Genomic DNA, 13,241 nt, shown 5'->3' with positions numbered 1-13,241 from the left:
AGCGTCGGCGGCGGGGCAGCTCGGCAGAGCACGCGATGGCACGGCGCCGGGGCCGGCCCGAGCCCGGCGGCTGAGCTGTGCCGGGCCGTGCCAGGCTCCCTGTGCCGCGGCCGGCCGGCGACGAGGCCTCGGGTCGAGAGAAGCAGCTGAGCGATGGGCTGAACTCACGCGAGGAACCGGCGCTCGGCCAGGCGGGGATTCGGCGGCCTGTCGGGAGGCGTGAAGGGCCCGGCTCCAGCAAGGGCATGGCCAGAGCTTTCTTCAGGCTGCAGAAGTTTCTCCGTCGGACGCAGTTTCTGCTCTTCTTCCTCACCGCAGCGTACCTGATGGCCGGCAGCCTCCTGCTGCTGCAGCGGACCCGCCTGGTTCTCCAGCAAGGCTCCCGCAGCACCGCCGCTAACCAGGCCGTGCCGGAGGCGGCGGGCCGGGCCGCGATGGCAGACACCAGGATGCCGCAGAACGCCCACGCCACGGCCGCGCGGCAGGAGCCGGCCCTGGGCCCGCGGCGCGGCCCGTGGGGGCTCGTGCACCGCAACTCGGAGCTCTGGCAGCTGAGGAGAAGGTGGTTCCACAGGTTCATCAGCGAGCAGGAGCCCCTGCACACGGCGGGCCTGACGGCGCCGAGGCGCGCGGCTGGACACAAAGGTGAGGGACGCAGCCCCAGCCCCTGCGCAGCCCCCCCGCAGCTCCAGGGCCGTCCCGGGCAGCGGCCGCCGAGCGCCGCACGCGCGCAGACGCCTTCCCCGTGCCACGGCCACCCCGGCGCCGGGCCTGGAGCGCGGGCACAGGCCCAGCGCGGGCACTGCTGTTAGAAGAACCAGCTTGGAGATATCTCACTGATAAGAAAAGGGATGGGATCTGGATGACTAGACACCACATTACTAAACTGCTCTTTAGTTTGTTCAATAAATTTACCCAAACAAAGGGGCACCTTCTGCAAAAAAACCCACAAAATGGGTGCCACCTCGTGACTCCTACTGAGTGAATTGTTAGAAACGCAAACAAGAAGGTGACAGTGATGGTGTATGGGAGATGAGTCACAGCATGAGTCAGGCAAACTAACCGCTAGAGTTACCTGGAGCACCAGCCTGGAGCTCCCGAGGGCGCTCTGCTGCAGAACGTTTGCTCTCTCCCCCATCTCCAGCCCACATGCACCACCTAACTCTGGTCTTGCATGCACACAGGCACCTACATGGGATGCTTCAGCGACGACTCCAGGGAGAGGACACTGAAGGGAGCTGTGTTTTATGACTTAAGAAAAATGACGGTATCTCACTGTCAGGAAGCTTGTGCTGAGAGGTGAGTGATATTTTTTCACTGCAAGTTTTTTCTCGGCTGACAATAAGTGTAACTGAATTTGAAATGGCAAAAGCGTGCATACATTAAGCATGTAGCACCTGTGAAAACTGTGATTATCTCATAGCTCCAGTGCCGGAGGCCTCAGCGACCTGGCGCGGGGCGAGCAGCAAACTCAGGCAGCTCAGGAGAGGCAGTGAGCGCTGGGCCGGCTGGTTGAGCAATGGCCGTGCCCGGTCTGTGTGTCTGAAAACTGCCTGACTCGATTCAAAACATTCAGCTTTAAATGCCAGTTAACAGAACCTCTGAAAGAGGCTGCTCTTTCTGTCATTCTAAACCACCCGAACCATTTTTGATCAAATCCTGCGTCGGGGCAGCATCACCCCAGCAGCGAGGCCACCGTGTCCGCAGCAGCGGCAGGGACGGCAGCCGGAGACGGGGCTGTCACTCGGACACCCGCACCGGAGGTACAGCCCAGCTCCCCGTCGCGAGCGCTGCCCTGGCCACGGGGCGTCCGTCCCGACAGCGCCTGGTCCTGTTCCCCGCAGGGCGTACAGCTACGCGGGGCTGGCGCACGGAGCAGAGTGCTACTGCGGGAACACGCTCCCGGCCGCCGCCGCCGCACCCGAGGACTGCAACAGCGAGTGCAGGGGCGAGAAGGGCTCCGTGTGCGGGGGCGCGAACCGGCTCTCCGTCTACAGGGTGGAGGAGCTGCGGGCGGGCGCCCGGCGAGGTGAGTGCGTGTGCGACCGGGGAGGGACGGCGCGGCCAGGCTGAGCGCAGGGTGCCCACGGCTTTGAAGCAGCAGAGGACGAAGGTGCCCGTGGGGCAAGGTACCAATTTGCTGCTGGTGCGGTCCCCGGCTCCCTCCCGAAATAGCAGCGCTGAGCACCCCCGGGAGCAAGACGTGCCTGTCACGGCTGCCTCGGGGCTGCCACATGGGACGTTAGTGTCACCAGGGATGAAAGAAAATACCGAGCACTGCGACTGCAACAGCAGCAGAATTTCAGCTGAGGAAAAACTACTCCCTTTTGCATCCATGCATGGGGACAATCCCACGTATGTTTAAGAAACTACCCTGAAGGGGGTGCCTTGTAACAGAAGGGCAGAAAAGCACTTATCGGTGCCACCCTGTGCTCAGAAATGGTGCTGAACAGAGTGTGCTGTGAGTGCAGAGCAGGATCGCGGAGGCCGGGCGGCCCGGCGCAGCGCGCCCTGCACACCTGCCCCCCGGCCTCAGACAGGAGCCCACCCAGCTCTGCTCTTCCGAGGCCCTGTGTTCCAGCAGGGGGTGCGGTTGTTGTTGCGCCTTCGATGACAACACTTACTCTACTCGTCATTCAACTAGCTACCAAGGGAGATACACAGATAAACCTTTGGACCAACGCAAAGCGCATAAAGTATCTAAACAGCTGAGCAGTCTTTACTTTTGGCAAGCTCACAAGACCTTAATGGATGTTATTTGCTGAGAAGCACCAAGACCTTAGGTTGTGCCAGTATTCATGGTACTTCATTTCTTCTTCGAGACAAGTCAAGGTTTGTACAGTAATCCACCCAGCTACATATAAATTATATATCAAAGGTACATAGAGCTAAATTGCTAGTGTCAGGCTGACAGGCACATTGGCATGTTTCCCGGGACATGCATCACTGTTTAAATCTTCAGCATAAAATATACATAAATATTTCACAAGAAAAGGCGGCATTTATTTTTTTCTTAAGTATTAATTAGTTAGTCATCAAATTAGTCTAGCCTGCAGCTAGGGGCTGTTAAGTCTTTCAGGGGAAAGAACGTCTTCAAAAGCAACAGTAGCAATGCCCCCCCGGGTGGAACTCAGCTCCAGCTCCGAGCTGCAGCCCCGCTCTCCCTGGTTCGTACGAGGCTGCCGGCTCGTGCTCCTTTCAATACCGCAGCATTTGCAACCCATCTTTCTAGTGCGTGTCATGGTTTCTCTTCTTTCTAGAGCATTTGCAACACACAATTTATTTTATTATTTTTAGCTTCTGAACCTAATATTGTTCTTTGTGAAAGAGACAGGATACTACAGACAATGTTTTCTCAAGAGCAACCTATTTTGTATCCCTGCAGGGAGGAATGTTATCTATCGAGGATGTTTCAGAGCTCCAGAAAATTTAACAGACACCTTTCCAGCCTCTTTGATACAACCCAATTTGACGGTGGAGACGTGCTCTGAATTTTGCTCCAAGAAAGTAAGAACAGTTCTCATTTCACATCCTTCCCTTTTTTTCTTTTGTTATTTTAAATTTTAATCTACTAAGGGAACAGCAGAGATTAGTGCCTGAGAGCTTTAAACTTGTAAATGAGTTTCTAAAGGACAAAACTCAGAGTAAATACCTAGTGATGCACGTGGTCCAGCTGCTCTCTGGAGTGGGGAAGGCAGGCAGGAAAGCCAGAGCGATGCCACTAACATGACGCACAGAAAAGCCGTTCTGTGTGACAAGTATCGACCGCCAGGAGATCGATACTGTGTCCGCGGCACAGCCAAACCCCGAGGAGGTCACGCCTGCGGCTCACGGGGACACGGGCTGCAGGAGGGCGCTGCAGGCCGGCGGCTCCCAGACCCGTCCCCGGCGCCCTGCGGGTCGGTGCCCGGGCCGGAGGAGCCACCGGTGCCCGGGGCTGGAGGAGCCGCCGGTGCCTGGGCTGGAGGAGCCGCCGGTGTCCGGGCTGGAGGAGCCGCCGGTGCCCGGGCTGGAGGAGCTGCCGGTGCCCGGGCTGGATTTGCCGCCGGTGCCCGGGCTGGATTTGCCGCCGGTGCCCGGGCTGGATTTGCCGCCGGTGCCCGGGCTGGAGGAGCCGCCGGTGCCCGGGCTGGATTTGCCGCCGGTGCCCGGGCTGGATTTGCCGCCGGTGCCCAGGCTGGATTTGCCGCCGGTGCCCGGGCTGGATTTGCCGCCGGTGCCCAGGCTGGATTTGCCGCTGGTGCCCGGGCTGGATTTGCCGCCGGTGCCCGGGCCCCGCGCAGCACAGCCTCACCTGCTCCCCAGAGCCCTTGGGCGGCATCGCCACAGCGAAACAGAAGAGTCAGTGCTGAGCTACCTGCACACAATTTCTGCTTCGGTGTGGAACTGTGGTGACTGGGAACACGAGACAATCTTAAGTATTTATGGGAGGGAGGGAACATTTGGCCCATTAATTTCTCTGGCAATACACTTGTGTTTAACTGAAGTGAAGCATTGCAGATTTGTGTGCGCTGAGCTGGAGGACTACTCCTGCACTCAAATGTTACATGGTTGCTTAAAGCCATAACCAGAGCTTGGGGCATGCATAAACACACCGGTGAGCAAAGTGGATGGCCCATGGGTTTGGTGAAATAGCGAAGGGAAGCCAGGCATGAGCACGTTCCTTTGCAACGGCTGCGCGCGCTGCGCCAGGCAGATGCAGTCGGAGTTATCAGCTGCTGATGAGCGGCGACCCCACGGGTCCCGCGCCACAACCACCCCCTGCTCTGCCACCGCTGGTGTTGCCGGCGCCAGCTCGGAACTCTGCTGCGGAGCCCACTCCCAGCAGTGCCCACCCGCCCGGTCCGACCCGGGGCCAGCGCCCCATCCCCACGGCCGGGCACCCCGACCCCGACCCCGACCCGCGGGCACGACGGCTGCGATCGACCGGTGCCGACGCAGAGCTCCGAGAAGCGTTTGCCAAGGCCTCCTCACAAAACCCCAGCCCTGCAGAAAACTCCACGGCCTGAGGTGCCTCTTGGCACGAGGTACAAGGTACCTCCAAGCTGCATGAGTGCCAGCACACGTACTGATTTCTTAAGCTGAGAAACACTGCTTCATTTTAAAGGAGAAATTCCTGTTTGCACACAGAAACAGAACTATTTTGCCCTTGCATCAAATCTGTAAGTAGTTTTTGAGAATGTCATATCTCATTCGCTAAGCAAATGTTGCCTGTTTGGGCACAGAAGGCACACGTGTTGTATTTGACTCCTTATCAGAGGAGGAACACGTGGGCAAAAGCGAGAGATAAGCTGCTCGGCAGTCCTGTCACACGCTCCCAGACTCCAAAAGACTTTTAAAAGGCAAAAAGCGTTGATTTGGAATAGCTGGAATTGGGCGCTCTGCACTTGAATAACCCCTGAGCCTCCTCCATCTGTCGCGCGGCCGCACCGAGACCCGCGGCGCTGAGCGACCCACGCGGCTCTGGAAACCGGGAGCACAGCCCCGTCCCCTGGGAGAGAGGGGAGAGAGCCCGAGGGGCAGATTCGGCACCGCAGCGAGCACGCTCTTCCTGCGGAGCACACAGGCACCTGCTAACTTCTCCAGGAAACAATTAGCGCACGGTTCCCTCAAACTCCTTAATTCTCATCAACATTAGCCCAGCTGCACTGCTCTGCTACCACACAGCAACGCTGCTTTGCAGCCTGGTGCCTGTTTGGGTAAGGCTGGTACATCAAGACCTGAATTACTTTTCATCAAACCCATTTAGAAGAAGTTTATTACAGCCAGAATTCTCCCTGGAGCTGTCTCCCCACAATGCGCGCTACCCGTGCGTCTCTCGGAGCTGCAGTCCCGCCCTCTGGGCGAGCGGGCGGCCGGGCTGCGTTCTGGGGGGTTCCTGTCCAGAAGCAGGGCGCCGTGAAACAAGACGCGTCTGCCCAGAGCCCGAGCGCAGCAGCAGCTGCAGAGCGCTGAGCCCAGCAGGAGCGCTGCCCGCAGCGCCCGCGCTCCACACACACCCGCCCAGACCCACTCGCTGTCCTAGTTCGGAAGTTTCTCCAAAAAGTGTATGTAGGAGCGCTCAAACTCCGTTTCAGCCCATCCACACACATTCATTCTTTGCAGCCGTGAAGAAGCCAGACGAGGATGCATACTTTATGGCTTGACTCTTTTCTTTCTATTTTTAAACACGATTGCAGCACTTAGTGGGTCTAAATCTTCTCTGCATCAATATTTTAAGGGCAAGTTTCCTGTACACAAACTCTGGTAAAGCCAACTGAACAAGGGAACCTTTTACCGACTGACTTCTCAGTTTGGGAGAATAGAAACAGACGTTTAAAAGATGATACAATTCAAAATTATCATTTCAGGAGTAAATAAGAACAATTTTTACCACACTGATATTTTGCAGGTAGAATTACATGCTAAGTGCTGCAGGAATATTATGAACTTATTTTATGAATAATGAAAAAACCCCAGAAGATTGTTAATTTTCAAGTTTTACAAGACTTGTGTCTGAAAATGAGTTTTTAAGAGTTGCCACGTGAAAGACAGCAGTAGTACCAGCAGCGTGAGCTCTCCATGATGTATCAAACACCGCTTTATCGTGGCAGCGGCCGCGTGCAGACGTCCCCGCGGCACCGCGGCACTCATGCGGCTCTGCTTTCTCTCCCGCAGGAGTTCCCCTTGGCCGTCGTCCGCGGGCGCGAGTGCCACTGCGGCTTCCCCACGGCGCGCTTCCCGCTGCGCGACGGCGCGGACGGGCGGCTCTGCCGCGGCGCCGGGACGCACTGCCGCGTGTACCAGACACCGGTGCAAGGTACGAGCTCCTGCCCGGGCAGCTTAGCCACACGCCTGTACCGCCACACCAGCAAGAGTTCTGGCAACAGCCCTTGACATTACAAGGGTAACTGCAAGGGGGAAAGCAGCATCTCTCCATTCTCTCATTAAGCAGCACGGCCTCCCCGGCCCCGGCAGCGTGGTTACTTTGGGGAGGGAGGGCGCGAGGCCGAGCCTCTGTCACAGCTTGCTGGCAAGTACGATGGTTGGCCACAGCGCTATCCAAAAAGCGTTGCCTAAGACAAAGCCACCAAAAACCCTTTCTGAGGATAATCTCTTTGGCGCCTTGTGGCTGAATTAGTTTTGGAAAGTAGCCAACTCACAACTGGACTCAAACTGATATTCTGTATTCATAAGAGAGAAGAAAGCTGCAATAAACCCTGTAATCAAGAGCTATCAGTGGAATTATTAAAAAGGCACCATTCCTAATGATGAAATATCTTCTGTACTCGCAGACACCCGCTGCACGGACAGGAAATTCTTAACCACCAAATCCAAAGTGTTTGTTGCTTTGTCGAGCTTTCCGGGGGCTGGGAACACGTGGGCTCGCCATCTGATCGAGCATGCCACCGGCATCTACACAGGGAGCTACTACTTCGACGGAGCCCTCTACAACAAAGGTACCGGTACCGGAGGCACAGCCACACGTGCACACACGGCTCCCATCTAGAAGAATGGCCCAAAAGACCAGGTAGCTAAAATACTGACTCATCCCTGAGGATGAGACCCTTTGCTAGCACATGAAACACGAGGGTTGAGTATTTGAATGTCACTAACTATTCGGGAGGACAGTATCCTGAGGGGGTAGGACACTTTGCAAGTGCCCAGCGTGGCCGTTGGCAGCGAGCGCAGAGCGACGCCCGGCGCAGCGCACACTGCGGCCACGTGCTCCTCGTCCCCACCGCACGAGATACGCACAGGGGATGGTTCCCAGGCCCTGGGGGTGGGTTTCATTGACTGGGCAATTCACAACGGTTTTACACCACTACGGGGAATGATTTGGAGTGTGAAAGAGCACAGACATGCCACCGAGTGAACAAACCAACAATCCTGTCTTGTAAAACAGGTTTTAAAGGAGAAAAAGACCACTGGAGAAGTAGAAGGACCATCTGCGTGAAAACACATGAAAGCGGCAAGACAGAAATCGAGATGTTCGACTCTGCTATCCTGTTGATAAGGAACCCGTACAAGTCACTGATGGCAGAGTTCAACAGAAAATACGCCGGGCACCTGGGTTACGCCACCGACCGCAACTGGCAGAGCAAAGGTAACAGCGGCGCGGCGGGGCTGCCGTGGGGACAGTTTGAGACGCGTCTCTGGGCAGGCTGGGACAGGGTGACACGCTGGGACCCCAGTGAGCGCTGCAAACCGAGCGGGACCCGAGTCCCAGCGCAGCCCAGCTCGGCCCCAGAGCACCCACAGCGGCTCTCGGGAGGGCTGGGGTCTCCCGTGCACCCGCCGCCGAGGGGAGCACAGCGCCCGGGCCGCGGCCACGGGCTCGCAGCAACCTTGCTGCCATCGTACAGTTTGGCACAGAAAACACGCCCAGGTTCAGCACCCCTGTGCACAGCCCACGTGCCAAGCTATGCGAGGTGAAGAAAATTTACCCCTGCAGCATGTCATAACCGTGAGAAATCTAATTTAAGATTTGGAGGATTCAACGGAGCATGACATTTCCTGAAGGAAGTTTTACAGCACTGCACAGGTGCTACTGCACTGCAGATAAATAAGGATAATAGCAATAAGGGGCCTTGAGATTCAGTGTTCCCTGAGCACATGAAACGACTCCAGAACACGTCTGCTACGCTTCATGCGTTTGACTGGCAAGCTGGACGGTGTGACCACCACTTCCCCACTGGACACACGGCTGCGTCCCGACGCTGCAGCGGGATCCAGCTTGCGTTTCTCCCCGCACGCGTTTCAGTTACTACAGCTGCAGCTCGGCAAACCACACGGCCCAGGGCTGGGGGAAGCAGTGCGCTGCACAGGGTGACGTTTGGGGAGCGGCTGCAGCACAGGGTGATGTTTGGGGAGCAGCTGCAGCACAGGGTGAGGTTTGGGGAGCGGCTGCAGCACAGGGTGAGGTTTGGGGAGCAGCTGCAGCACAGGGTGAGGTTTGGGGAGCGGCTGCGGCACAAGGTGAGGTTTGGGGAGCAGCTGCAGCACAGGGTGAGGTTTGGGGAGCGGCTGCAGCACAGGGTGAGGTTTGGGGAGCGGCTGCAGCACAGGGTGAGGTTTGGGGAGCAGCTGCAGCACAGGGTGAGGTTTGGGGAGCGGCTGCGGCACAAGGTGAGGTTTGGGGAGCAGCTGCAGCACAGGGTGAGGTTTGGGGAGCGGCTGCGGCACAAGGTGAGGTTTGGGGAGCAGCTGCAGCACAGGGTGAGGTTTGGGGAGCGGCTGCAGCACAGGGTGAGGTTTGGGGAGCGGCTGCAGCACAGGGTGAGGTTTGGGGAGCGGCTGCAGCACAGGGTGAGGTTTGCGGAGCGGCTGCAGCACAGGGTGGGGTTTGGGCAGCGGCTGCAGCACAGAGTGGGGTTTGGGCAGCGGCTGCAGCACAGCTAACGGTGCCTCGTTTCCCGGTTCTCGGTCTCCAGAGTGGCCGGAGTTCGTGAACAGCTACGCGTCCTGGTGGGCCTCCCACGTCCTGGACTGGCTGAAGTACGGGAAGCGCCTGCTCGTCGTGCACTACGAGGACCTGAAGCAAAGCCTTATCCCCAAGCTGAAGGAAATGGTGGAGTTCCTGAACGTGACAGTGACAGAGGACAGACTGCTCTGCGTCGAGAACAACAGGGATGGGAATTTCAAGCGATCTGGTGCTAAGCAAAAGGATTTTGAGCCATTCACCCAGGAAATGAAAGATCTTATCAACAGATATATCCTGACAGTGGATGAAGCCCTGAGGGGAAGAAACTTCACAGGGCTGCCCAGCGAGTACGTGCCGAGATGACAGCCTGGCAGCACTCTGTGTTTAAAATAAAAGACCATTTTTCTTAAAAAAAACAACAAAAAAGAGACCAGATCTTTATAGCGGTTAAAGCAAAGATACCTGTGGAGTCTGCTGAGCAGTGAAATCCCCTCTACTCTTGGGTGCCCTTCGGGGCACTAAGTGCTCCAGAAGGCGAGCAATGAAGGATGGAAATCGGGTTATAAACCAAGGCAAAAAGCCATGAGTGTCCACCTGCTGTGCCCTCTGCAGCCACGGCTCAGAGCTGCCCCGCGGAGCCCTGCAGCGAGCGGCCGCCCCCCGCCGGCCTGCCCGGCTCACCAGCGATCGCGCTCAAAACGGATGGGAAAAAATTCTTAACGCTGATCAACAATTTTCAACTGATCATTTCAGAAAAATCTCAATGTTGCCCACGAGCTTCCTTCTCCTGGGTTTGCTGGTCAGGTCACCTGCCACAGCGGTGCAGGGGGAGAGGAGCAGCAGCGGGCCAAGGGGCCTGGGGCGCTGGGCACGGATGCTGCAGGAGCGACGCCAGGGCTCCCCGCGGAGCAGCACGGCCGGGGCCGCGGGAGCCCTGCGGGCGGGCGGCTGCACATCCCCCGCCGGGGTGGAAACCGCTGGGCGTCACCAGCCCCAGACAGACCCAAGGCCTGGCCCTGAGGGCACGGAGGGGACCCAGAGGGCTGGGGGAGGGCGGGCGGGCAGCCAGGCCGGCAGCACAGCTTCCTGTGCCCGCGCAGTCACCGCGGGTGCGGGTGCACACCGGGGCCAAATGTCACCGCGCCTGGTGCCCCCGGTGGCAGCCGCGCCCAGGCTGGGCAGCTCTGAGCAGCCGGGGAGCAGGACGAGCCCCAGCCCTGCCGGGACCCCACCCGCCCTCCCGCACTCTTGCTGCTCTCGGAGCCGCCCCATGCGGTTTGTGTCTCACTCACCGCAGTGCCCCACGGCCCGTTCCGCCCGTGCTGCGGGACCTGCCGGCTCCGTGGTCCTGCCAGAGCCACTCAGAGACAGTGCGGCCGCACAGCCCTGCTGTGGGATGCTTCTGCTCACGTGACATGAAGGATTTCTTAAAACCTTGAGTGAAAAAATACTTTTAATAAAATAAGCAATTTACATAAAGAGAGCCGGACTCCTCTGCGTGTGTGTCACTGGTGCTTAAAACAAAACAGAGGCTGTGGAGCCCTGCAGGGCTTCCGGTGGGACAGCGCGCAGCCAGGACAGGGCGCACACGGGGCCGCTCCCACCAGGGAGGGAACCCGCCCCGCTCTGCTCCGGCCGGACCGCTGCCCGGACCGATCTGCTCTGAACGCTCTGTGCCCCGGGGCTCAAGAGCTCGGGCTGCGCTGAGTCCTGAGCGGGAACCAGAACAAAACAGACGCTACATCTGAGAAAAGAGCTTAACACTTGAGTGTTTTAAAGTGAACAGCTGTCAAAGAACAAGGTGGAATCCAGATGCCCCGTTAAACCGCGGCCCCGCGGGTACACCCCGTTCTCCCGGGGGGCCAAAGGCCAGCGAGGCTCCACCAGAGCGGCCGGGAGCCGGAGCGCGAGCCCTGCGGCAACGCGCGGAGCGCGGGGGTGCCCCGGGTCCGCTGCCCCCTCCCAGAGCGGGGCAGGGGACCAAACACGCAGATCTTACCAGAACAGGGGACACAGAGACACCAAAAGCGTGAACGCCATCACCAGCCTTCCCATGCAGCTCAGCCATTCCGCACTGCTTTATTCATGTGCCATTAAACCCATTCCTCCTAAAACCTATTACTCACTGCTAAGACCAAGCTACCACTCTACTACAGCAACATTAACCTCCATAAAATAATTAAAGGATGGATTATCAGCATGAGACCTTACGTGTCACCTCTCTGGGACCTAATGTGTCTTTCAATGGCCTCAAATATAATGAGATGTTCAAATATAGAAAGTTGAGTTACCGCTTCTCTCAGTTGTGACACTTATTCAGCCAGAAAGATCCAGCTTCTCAGCTGCATTCCTTATAATTTACTTTTGACCCCGGGTAGTTGAGAGTAATCTTTAAGGACGCTATCCCTTTGAATCTCCTTTTTATATTAGCATTTAATTACTCTAACAGATTTCCAAATGTACAAATTATAATGGACTGTAAATCAGCTCTTCCCCTTTGAACCACAGTGTCTCAGAGGAAAGCATTTTTTAGCCTTGTGCTCAGAGCAGCAAACACAGCTCTTCCTCAGCACTGGCTCCTGCTCTTTTCTGCATCTAGTTATTTGCAATTAATGCTTCCCAGGTCAGAAGTTTTTCCTGTTGCAATAATCAGCCCAGCACCGTGGTCCATTCAATCTGCAGGGCTCTCCGGTGCCACCACTCCGCTATTTTTGTTACAAATACAGCAACTTGCATGCACACCCAAGAAAATGCAAGGAATATGTCAGAAAGTACACGATTTCTGCACGTAGTCACCGTCAGCGGACGCACGCTTCCAACCACGGCACCCGTGGGAGCCGCACACAGAACGGCTGCTCTCGGTCACAGGAAGCGGTGCCAAGCACTCCCATAAATGAAAGGTTAGAGTGCATTATTAAAATGAAATGTTTTATGCAATAGTTTAAATGGTGCAATAGGCCCAAAGATTTTTAAATTAAATCAATTCCAATTAATGCTATTTCATCAAGCCGGTCTCCCCACCCGCTGTTTCCTGCAGAGCTGCATTTCTGGTTCGGGGACCCCCGTCCCCTCCCCGCTCGCGGAGCCCCCGCGTGGGCTCCCGCTCATCCGGGACCCCCGGCAGGACCTCGCGAGGCCGGGGCCCAAAGCCTCGGCCAGGCCTCCCGCAGGTCCCGCCCGGCGCAACCGGGACCCCCGCCGCCCGCGCTCCGGCGGGTCCGCGCGCAGTGGGAGAGGCCGTGCCGCCGCGGGCTCCGGCCGTTACGGAAGAGGAGACCCGCTCCCTCGCGCGGGCCGCGGTGGCGAGGTCCTTCAAGGTCAGCTCTGCACCACTGGAGTGGGTCACAAGAAATACTGCGTAGCTGGAGCAGCTCCTGCATATACGCATTGACTGGATTACAAGCAATTATCATAAAACCACTGCAGAGGCAGAACAAACGATCACAGCCTTTGGTTTTTTAAGATATGTCACAAGTCTGCATTAACCTATAATGCTTCTAAAATAAAGCACTTAGCACTGGCTTAGCAAAATTATACAGCTCATTTCGTAGAAGAAAATTCATGTCACAATGGATAAAATATACAGATAGGGAAATGATTTAAAGGAAACACCTTGCTAATGACAAGAACATTTCTTTGACGAGTAGGGTTATAAAGGAGCGATCTGAAGTAAAACTGCATCCTTCATGAAGCATCAAATATGCTGGAAAATAAACCAAATCTTCCGTGCTGCCTTACCCTATTAAAATGATGTTCTGGAAAAACGTCAAACGTGTGTGAGTACGCGCCCGTGCGACGGCAGCGGCTCCTGCACCCCAGCCCCGCACCGCTGAGCCCC

The 13,241-nt window shown here is 56.9% G+C and overlaps 1 protein-coding gene across 1 annotated transcript; it reads left to right on the top strand.

The window, feature by feature from the left end:
* Positions 1–245: 245 nt before the first annotated feature.
* On the top strand, positions 246–9,766 carry WSCD1 (WSC domain containing 1; the record flags this gene model as incomplete). Its single annotated transcript, XM_080356989.1, has 8 exons — positions 246–645; positions 1,185–1,299; positions 1,845–2,029; positions 3,386–3,507; positions 6,658–6,799; positions 7,275–7,439; positions 7,886–8,086; positions 9,414–9,766. 8 exons carry the CDS (start codon positions 246–248, stop codon positions 9,764–9,766), a joined length of 1,683 nt encoding a protein of 560 aa, XP_080213115.1.
* Positions 9,767–13,241: the final 3,475 nt, after the last annotated feature.

The sequence above is a fragment of the Nesoenas mayeri genome (assembly GCF_963082525.1).
Source record: "Nesoenas mayeri genome assembly, chromosome: 20".
NCBI classification, from domain to species: domain Eukaryota; kingdom Metazoa; phylum Chordata; class Aves; order Columbiformes; family Columbidae; genus Nesoenas; species Nesoenas mayeri.
This window is presented reverse-complemented; position numbering and strand designations above follow the sequence as displayed.